The sequence below is a fragment of the Pteropus vampyrus genome, unplaced genomic scaffold, assembly GCF_000151845.1.
Source record: "Pteropus vampyrus isolate Shadow unplaced genomic scaffold, Pvam_2.0 Scaffold22, whole genome shotgun sequence".
In the NCBI taxonomy this organism is placed as follows: Eukaryota; Metazoa; Chordata; class Mammalia; order Chiroptera; family Pteropodidae; genus Pteropus; species Pteropus vampyrus.
In genome coordinates this window covers 8,524,523-8,534,993 of record NW_011888803.1, presented here as the reverse complement: position 1 = coordinate 8,534,993, position 10,471 = coordinate 8,524,523, and the positions used below count along the sequence as shown (strand labels likewise).

At 31.8% G+C, this 10,471-nt stretch overlaps 1 protein-coding gene across 1 annotated transcript in view; it reads left to right on the top strand.

The window, feature by feature from the left end:
- The window catches only part of COL24A1 (collagen type XXIV alpha 1 chain), a 309,537-nt gene that overhangs the window by 140,973 nt on the left and 158,093 nt on the right, over positions 1–10,471 (top strand). Inside the window, exons 22-23 of the mRNA XM_023528131.1 lie at positions 3,459–3,512; positions 4,741–4,785. Of these exons, the coding sequence (XP_023383899.1) occupies positions 3,459–3,512; positions 4,741–4,785 (99 nt within the window). The remainder of the gene's footprint in view (positions 1–3,458; positions 3,513–4,740; positions 4,786–10,471) is intronic.

Here is a 10,471-nt window from a genome sequence, read left to right as displayed (position 1 = left end):
TGGAATTCAAATCTAGACCAGACTTAAGATTCTGTACATTTTAAATTTTTTTTAAAAATGTGTATTTAACATATGATACATAAAACATGTACAGTTTAAACAATAATAATAAACCCTATTCATGTTAAGAACTAGGTCATTGAAAACTCTTTTTCTGTCTCTCACTAATCATATCTATCTCTGTTCTTCTTGCATTTATAAATAACCACAGTCTTGTTTTGCTATACTTTTCACCATCTATGTATATTCCTTTAAAATAATTATTGTTTTGCTTGTTTTGGAAATTCATATACTACATAAATATATTCTTCAGTGACTTGCTTTTTGTACTCAATCTTATCTCTTCATCTTAGTTTAGGTCGATGCATGTAATTAAAGCTTATTCATTTTCACTGCTATATAGTAACCCACTGTGTATGTGTGTGTGTGTGTATACTATAATTTTTTAATGATACAACTATTGATAGAGGCTCTTTTTGTAGTTAGTTTTCATACTTCTTTCATTTGTACTTGTAAAGACTTTGTAAACTCCAATTTGAGGATGCAGTGTCTTACATATGGCCAATTAAGTTAAGTTTGTTAATTTTACTATATAAGTCTTCTCTATTCCTACTGATTTTTATCTTCTTGACCTACTAATTTTAGAAAAAGATGAGTTAAAATTTTCCTCTCTAGTGTGGATTTCTCAATTTATTTTTATTTATCTACCAGTTTTTACTTTACATATTTAGAATTTATGTTATTAGGTTCATAAAAATTGAGTTTTTGTCTCTTCTTGGTGAACATATCCTTTTATTATTATTTAGTTACCCTCTTAACTCTAATAAACTGTTTTACCTTAAAGCCTAGTAGATTTAACATTAATATAATAACTTCAGCTATTTGGGGGCTGTTAACTCTCTCACATATCTTATTCTATTTTGTGGTCTTTGAATTTTCCTTTATTTTTGTTTTAGGTGTATTTCTTGTACACAGCATATAACTAGTTTTTTTTCTTAATTTGCCTTTTATTATTTCTTTACAATTATAAGTTTATCTTGGAAGAGGAAGGGAAAAAGAACCTGGGTTTATCTGCTTCTCTGAAAGAGTTATGTTTGGTTTTTGGTCAGTGGTGTCACTCCTTCAGAGTAAACAGATGCAGTGAGAGAGTATGGGAACCTAGTTCTCTTTGATCACTCAGACCACTGCTGATTACACCCTGGAAAGAGAGTTGAGTCAGATTCTTACACATACACTTGAACATTATATGTTCATCAATGTCTTTTGAGCCCCAAATGTTGTTTATAAGTTTTTGGTGTGTGTTTATTTTTAGCTACAAGTTTTTGTTAGCCTATTATAACTCAACACAAAATTCTTTGCATATTTAAATATAAAAACTTCCTGCCCTTTTATAAAGATTGTGCTCCTTCATCTAGGCTCCCATTTACACATTGCTTATACTTTTACTCCTATTGAAATTCTTATTTACTAATTTTCATTTTAAAGTGCCATCATCCATAATAACAGCAATTCAGTGAAAACGAGGACTGTGTTTTATTTCTATTTGTGTACTTAGGGCCTAATATTGTGATGTTTATTTAACCTTACACAAAGTAGAAGATTAATAAAATGTTGGATGAAGAAATGAATGAACAAATGAATTAAATAATTAAACATTAGATATCCTATGGTGTAATTTAAATATTATAGCATTCTGATTCCATAAATTCAGTCTGTCTAAATACTTAAAATCTATCACTTAGAGATCTCAAAGAATATTTTAGATATTAAAGAGAGTTAGAAATTATTTTATCAGTCAAGATTCTTTCAATTGTAAGTAACACACTTAAACATGATTCAAACACATCTGAATTCAGGATCCCTCACAGTACCATTAGAACTCAATCACTCCTACTCTCTCCATTTGTTAATTCATTGATTTCATTCTCAAGCTTTTTCTCCTTCATGGTTTCTTACTGTTTTGGTTTATATCTTCCATAATGTTATTGTCTTCCCAGTTGTTCCACAGTAGTCTGAAATTTGCTTTAGTTAAACTGACTTGTGTTCCTGGCTCATTACTGAACCAATTGTTGTTTCTAGGGATGTAGAATATGTTGACTAACTTAGGTCACATGTCTAATCTTAAATTTAATCAGGAGTAGAGTCACCTCCCTTCAAACCACATGGACTAAGACTGGGGAAAGAATGTTTCCATAAGGAAAATTTGGATGCTTTTGCCTGAAAGAAGATAAATATATGTTGGACTTGTATAAACCAATATATGCTCATTTCAATAACTTAATCCACCTCTTTCTATTTAAAATAAGAAGTTGCACAAAAATTTTAGGTTATTGCCTAAAGTCATGCAGTTTCCTGAATGGTGCTATGTATATAATAAGCCTGTGATAATATATTATAGACTTTTAAACTGACCAAAAGTTTTTCACTTTTTAATTGTGTTCGAACATAACAGTGATAGAGAAAGGTATACCATGAAGGAAAGATTCTCATGCAGTTTGTCACACTACTGCATTCCAAAACTAAAGGTCACAGTCAACTGAGTAGATCTGCTATTAGTCATAGTTATTTACTACAGTTAAAAACTAGATAAAACCTTTTAGTGGTTTTAGAATTACTAAAAGCAATAATGCCAAAGGTAGTTCTTAAGAGGTTTTCTTAAAAGTTTGCTAGCAGATTGCATAGTTAAGGGAACAGAACTGAATAAGAAATACTTTGCCAGATGGTGTATTATTGAATTGTACACTTGAAACCTATACAATTTTATTAACCAATGTCATCCCAATAAATTTAATAAAAAAAGTAAAACCTTTTTGCCATGTTGAATAAATGTTATAGGATGTTTTCTGAAATAGAAAGATTTTTTTAGTTACTCTGATCAATTTTTATGTGTAGAATATTTGATTTTTAATAACATTAATTTTAATTAACAAAAGATTTAATTTTAAAATTTGTAGTCATGTTCAGATTGTTACTTTCTTTTGTAAATCACTCTTTCTTTTATCAGCTTGTATCAAGAAGGAAAATTAGTTGAAGAGCATTTAGTATAAATGCTCTGCTAGTCTCTTAACAGATTAAAATATTATATATCCCCTCCATCTGTTTTCAGATTTTGTGAATACTCTTTTATGTATTTATTGTATTATTATCAGATTAACAGTGTGACCCATTGCTTTAAATTTATTAGTACTTTTTCTGAAAATGTGTCCCATTAAAGAGTAACACACTGAGCAGATTATCTGAACATTAACATACTGTTTATAAATAAATTTATCCTGTTCCCCCAACTTTTTGGATGTTCTGTATTTTTCTACTCATCTACCCTTTGGCCACATTTTGATAACTTCCTAAAGGGAATTGAATAGTACCAAATAGTATTGCCAATTTTCAGATTAATGCTGATTGAAAAAGAATTACTTTGTCTAAAATTTTTATTGTATGTGCTTACATTGCTTTTATAGGGACTCATTGGAAACAGAGGGCCTCCTGGACCTCCTGGTCTCAAAGGAACTCAGGTATGGAGGCCATAAATATCCAATCAGCAAATTTTTTTAGTTAGTTCAAATTTCCCTTTTTATTTTTTGTGAGACATTAGTTTTTGCTTAAAGAAAACATGGCTTTAGTGTGAACAATTTTTGCCATAGAAGATTTAAGTTACCATATTATACTGGCGGTTGGAATCATTTTACAGTATTCTGAATTCATTAAGTGATTATGTCAGTGGTCTCCACAGAACATCTGAAGAATCAGAGCCTGGATTCTCACTCATATCTAGTGGAATTTATATTTGCTATTTGTGTCTATTTTATATTTGTGACCTAATAAATTATATTTTAATTGAATTGTGAATTGAATGAAATGTTTGTTTATTACATAGAATAGAATTTATGATTCTAGAGAGGTCAGTATATGTTGTTGAAATGTGGTAACATCAACTTTTATTTAAAGGTGAAAAATCATTTAGAAAATCTGTCAATAAATGGATTAAAAGCATTTTCTTTTTTTATTTTCTTAGAAAATAATAAATAAAAATTTGTTATTTTTTCTATGTTCCTCTATCTCTATCTATCCTTACAGTTTCTGATCCTTAGAAGAATGTACAATATTTCATATATTATGACATTCTAACTCATTTGACCCCAAGAATATTGAACCTGTAGTCAAGAAGAATCTCTAGGCATTAATCTCATTTGAGTGTGATCTGATATACCTTTGTATCTCTAAGACGTAATACAGAACTAAAACTAGAAAACATTTGTTGAATGAATTAAATATCAAAATGTGCCAAGTGCAAACAAATTGTATACCAATAACTTTTAATATACCAGTGTGTATTGATTTCCATCTATTAAGAATTTTATTGAGTTCTTCTCTGTGTTGGAAAGAGATTGAGCCTAAGAAGGTAAAGGTTAGCCTTAATTCATGATCTTAGTGATTCCTAATCCTAATTTTGTGATACTCAAGTCACTTGTACTGTTGTTCACTCTCAATTTTCTATGTATAAATTGTATCATCTACCAATTTAAAAATAATCCAGTAGTATATATTTCCCTTAGAGTAGGTGTGAGGCTGTCACAGAAGAAATGAAAATGTTATGGGTGCTACAGTTATACAAAAAAATCATCTTATTCTTGTTATTATATCTCAGAATAAGCTTTAGATTTCAGAATATATAGAACAGAGTTTACATTTTTAAATGCTTATTTCAGGCCATGATATGTTCTGATTTCTTTTTTTTTTAAGGGAGAAGAAGGACCAGTTGGACCTTTTGGAGAACTGGGGCCAAGAGTAAGTATCAAATAAATAATTTTCAAAAAGTACTTCTCTTTAAACAAATATTCTGTAAGTTTTTTTTAAAAGCACCAAACTTTAAGTTACAGCAAAGGATAAAAAAATGAAAACAAACTATAGCCTAGCCATACAATCTCCCCAAATAAAATAGGCCTGTAACTTGGAGTTTTTCAGGGATCTTTTAAATGATCTTCTGCCTCTACATATTTGTTTATTCTTTCATTGGTCTTCTGGTCTTAGTAACTTATAACGGTTATTTATAAAGTTTCTCAAAATGTGATGAGAAGCAAAATATCTTAGACATATCTTAGTAATATTCTGGAAAATTCTGTTTTCTAAGTGTGTCAGTAAAATTATGGAAAGTTAATAAGATGTATTTTCTGCCAACTTTTTCTCAGATAATATTGTGTGTTAATGTATGAATTATTTGTTTTCAAGTTCTGAAAATAAATTCTTTAAGAATTGGGGTATGCATGACCAAAGTTTACATTATCATAAAGTAATTAAGGTGCGTTCATTACATTTTTTAAGAGGCATTATTAGACACATATAAAATACATCTCATTTTTTTTTCTTGAAAACATCATAGCATACAGGTTCTTAAAACATTTAAGGAGATAGTAATTTGTTTTCTTGCACCTTTACCTCACTAGCACATAAACTGCCACTATCCCATTGAAAGAAAAAGATTTTTTATTTCATTTTTTGTGAGATGAGTTATATAACAGAAAAACTGTTATTTGAGCCCAGTACAATGGATTATATTTAAAATGTACTTCCCTAGAAAACAGAACTATGTTCACCTCTTTACTAGTGTCTTAATATTTATTATTATTGTTGCTACTATTGATTGAAAATCAATTTAGGCCTAGTATTGCTCTAAGTATATGACATTAATTATCTCTAATCCTGAAAACAACCCTGCAAGGTATTATCTACATTTTTAGATATGAAAATAAGACCTTACTGTTATATTCTCAAGCATAACATATTCAAGATAATATGACAGAACTAAATAGAACCAGAAGTGATGACTCCAAGACTGATGCTCTTAATTTCTTAATTTCAAAGAAATTATAAATGTGCTAATACCAGAATTCAATGAGATTCATTTGATCATATAGATATGATGTATAACTATTCCTTAATATTCTGCCTGAGTATTACATTATTAAACATGAAAGAAATATTCTCATGAAGGCTTTTTCCAGTGTAAATAAAATGTATTGTAATTTTTTTGTAAATATCATAGACAAATTTAATCATTTAGGCTATAACTACATTTCTTCTCCTGTATCTACAAGTTCATTAGAGAGCAATTGATATTTAACAATAATGAGATGATTTTTGATTATTTGTTCTAATTTATGCTTGGTAGAAAACCACTAGACAATTTTAAGCAAGGCAGAGGCAAAAATTAGAACAACCTTTTAGGTAGAAGTGCTAAATATAATTTTAATTTGCTAAAGTTTTTATATGTAGTTAAAGGAATGAGAGCCAGGGGTGGGGTTCGTTTATTTTAAGAAAGAAAAAGATGAGAGTATTTGTTAATGGATAGGAATAATAAAATCCAAATCGATAGTGCCTAGTAGATATAAATTAGTGTTCTATGTAGCAATCTTCCCACTTGCACTTTTTTTGGCTCTTAGATTTGAATTTGTCACAAACATTAGTTGAGACATAATGATCTCCTTAATAAAATCTTATATAATTAGGTATCAGTTGTTTGATGTTAGAAACTACATACTATAGATTGATCTACCCAATATCTGGTATATTGATTTCTTCTCCAGTTATCTTATCCTCTGTTCTCTTCAGCTACAAATTATTGAGGTCATACTCTTTACTTTGTCAATACCAGTAACAGCAGCCTCTCCTTATTTTGTTTCAAGCTTTTCACTCCCAAACCATCATCTCCTTTCTTTCTAGTACATTTTCTCTTGTTGACCACTCCAACAGTCCCAATTAGAATTTCAATCCATTGATTCTATCACCATTCCATTATTCCTTATCTCTGCTATGGCCGCATATCTATATTATGTCCTCCTCGTGCTAGGTACATTACATTTACTCCTTTGATTACATTCTGAATTCTATTTTCATACCCATTTACTTGTACTTGTTTAAATTATTTTTTCGTACTTATCTCTCCTCACCTACCTTCATTTTTCTCTCATCCTCATTCTTTGCCCTTTATTGTATCTCCTAGTTTTCTGATAAGATTGAAGTAATCAGAAGAGAACTTCCACAAGTTTCTATAATCACTTTTACCCACTTCTTTGTATCTATGTCATTTACTCAGCCTTCTCTCTTGTTAACTGCGTATTAACAGGCCATTGTTCTAGGTAAGATCAAAACTTCACGTCTTTACTACATGCCTTAGCCTCTTGCCTAATGAAGAACATTAATCTAGCAATTCTCCCCACTAATTTTGTTCTCTCTAACGGATCAATCCTATAAGCATACAAATATTAGCACATAAATATGTCATTATTTCTTCCACCGTAGAAACAAAAACAAAACTTGCATTGACTCCAGTTTTCCTTCCAGGTGTTACCTTTCTCTCCTTTCCTTTTCAGTAAAACTTTTCAAAAGTATTGTTTATTCATGCTCTTTCCAAATTTTCTCCTCACCCTATCTGCTGCAACCATTCTTGTTCCCACCATTCTAAAACAAAAGATCTTATGAAGGTCATCAATGACTTCCATGTCACTGAATTCAATAATCATTTCCCAATCTTCGTATTACTCTATAATTATATCTTTCAGAATTTGGTAAGATCCTCCCAGAGACACTTTCTTCACTTGCATGATCTTCCTTCTAACTCTGTGGCAGCAAATTTGCATATTTTCCTCATTTCTTCAAATTATAAATTTTGGAGTGCCATAGGACTTGATGTGGATTTTTCTTTTCTATCTACACTCATATAAGCTGGTCTAGTAGTATGGCTTTAAATGCTATCAAAATGCTGGTGTTTATGTTCAGATGAGCTCCTTCTACCCACTGAACTCTGTACTTACATAACTACCACAAGATCTCTCCATTTAAATGTCTAACGAGACTGTCAGACTGAAATGTCCAAAACTGAACTTCCGATTTACCCTCCAAACCTGTTCTTCCCAGAGTCTTCCCCATTTCATTTGGTCCCTTATTCATGATTAAAAAGCTTGAGTTCATTCTTTTTTTTTATTAATTTTTTTATTTTCCAATTAAAGTTGACATACAATATTATATTAGTTTTTAAGTGTACAACATAGTAATTAGGCATGTATATAACTTACAAAATGATCATCCTGATAAATCTAGCACCTTCCTGACACTGTACATAGTTATTACAATATTATTGACTATATTTCCTATGCTATAAACCCCATGACTATTTTGTAACTTCTAATTTGTACTTCTTAATCTCTTCCCCTTTTTCATCCATCTCCCAATCCCCTCCCATTTGACAATCGTCAAAATGTTCTCTGTATCTGTGAATTTTTCTGTTTTGTTTGTTTATTTACTTTGTTTTTTAGATTCTGCATATAAGTGGAATAATAAGATATTTGTCTTTCTCTGTCATTTAGCATTATACGCTCTAGGTCCATCCATGTTGTTATACTTGGCAAGGTTGTATTGTTTTATGACAGTAATATTCCATTGTATTAAGTATCACTGCTTCTTAATCCATTTATCGGTTGATGGACACACGTTGCATCCATATCTTGGCTATTGTGAATAATGCTGCAATGAGCATGTGGATGCATATGTTTTTTTAATTAGTGTTTTGGGGTTTTTTTGGCTAAATACTCAAAGTGGGATTACTGGGTCCTTCTTTGTCTGTTGTTATAGCCTTTATTTTAAGGTCTATTTTGTCTGGTATGAGTATTACTACCCTAGCTTTTATTTTTTGTTTCCATTTCATTAACTATCTTTCATCACTTTACATTCAGTCTCTGTGTCTTTTCATTTGAAGTGAATCTCTTATAAGCATAAAGTCTTGTTTTATCATCCATTTAGCTACCTTATGTTTTTTGATTGCAGCATTTAATCCATTTACATTTAAAGTAATTGTCGATAGATATATAGTTGTTTTTATTTTATTACCCATATATTTTATCTTTCTTATCTTTTTTCTTCTTCTTAAAGAAGTCTCTCCAAAATTTCCTGTAATACTGGCTTGGTGATGATGAACTCCTTTGTCTTTTTCTTGTCTGGAAAGCTCTTTATCTGTCCTTTGATTATAAATGATAGCTCTGCTGAGCAGAGTAATCTTGGTTATAGGTCCTTGCTTTTCATTACTTCATGCCAATTCCTTCTGGCCCGCAAAGTTTCTGTTGAGAAATAAGCTGGCAGTCCTATGGGAGCTCCCTTGTACATAACTAGTTGCTTTTCTCTTGCTGCTTTTAAGATTCTCTCTTTGTCTTTAACTTTTGGTATTTTAATTATGATGTGTCTTGGTATGAGACTCTTTGGGTTCATTTTTTGGGGACTCTCTGTGTTTGCTGGGCTTGTATGCCTATTCTTTTGCCAAGTTAGGGAAGTTTTCCATCATTATTTCTACAAATAGGTTTTCAATTCCTTGCTCTCTCTTCTTTTTCTGGTACTCCTATGATGTGAATGTTGGTATACTTGATGTTATCTCAGAGGCCCCTTAAACTATCTCCTTTTTTTGGTCTTTTTTCTTTTTGCTCTTCCAATTGGATGTTTTCTGCTCCTTTATCTTCCAAATTGATGATCTGATCCTCTACTTCACCTAATCTACTGTTGATTCCTTTTAATATACTCTTCATTCCAGTTGTCATATTATTCATTTATGACTGGTTCTTTTTATGTTTTTTTATCTTCATGTTTAAGTTTCTTTTCTCTTTATCAAAGTTCTTACAGAGATCATTGAGTATTCTTATAACCAGTGTTTAGAATTCTGCATATGGTAGATTGTCACCATTTTGTTTAGTTCTTTTTTTGGAGCTTTGTTCTGTTCTTTCATTTGGGCCATGATTCTGTGTCTCCCCATTTTGACTGCCTCCTTGTTTTTGTGTCTCTATATTAGGTAAGGCTGCTATGTTTCTCAGTCTTGGAAAAGGAGCCTTATGTAGTAGATGTCCTGTGGGGTTCAGTGGTGCAGTCCCCCTGATCACCTGAGCCAGGTGCTTCAGGTGTGTCCCTTGTATGAGTTGCAGGTGCCTTCCTATTTTTGTTGAGCCTCAATTGCTGTTGGCACATCAATAGGAAGGGTGGATTCTCAAGGTAATTGGTAGGACTGGCTATGACTACAGAGGAGAAGCTGTTGTGCAGAGACTGACTCTATAGAGCAGGACTCACTTTGGCAGGGCTCTGGTTTCTGCCAAGTCTGCTTTTTGGATGTGTCATTTGTGGATGTGGTTGGGTGGTGCTCTGGTGTGGTTTGAAGCAGGCCACTAGATGTGTTGGTTCTGGTGCTCTGGTTGCAGGTCAAGATCAGCTACTGCTTGTGCCCTGCCTGGGTCCACTTGGTATGAGCTACAAAAGAGATCTTAAGATGGTTGCTACTTATCCTGGGCATGGAGGTACCTAGGAGAAGCTAAGCTACAAACTGAGGCTGGCTACTGCTAGTGCCGGGCTTGGGGCTGTTTAGCAAGAGATATGGGGCACACTAAGACCAGATGCTGCTTGTTTGGGGTTTGCAGACCATTGAGAGATTTTAAGAACATCTACA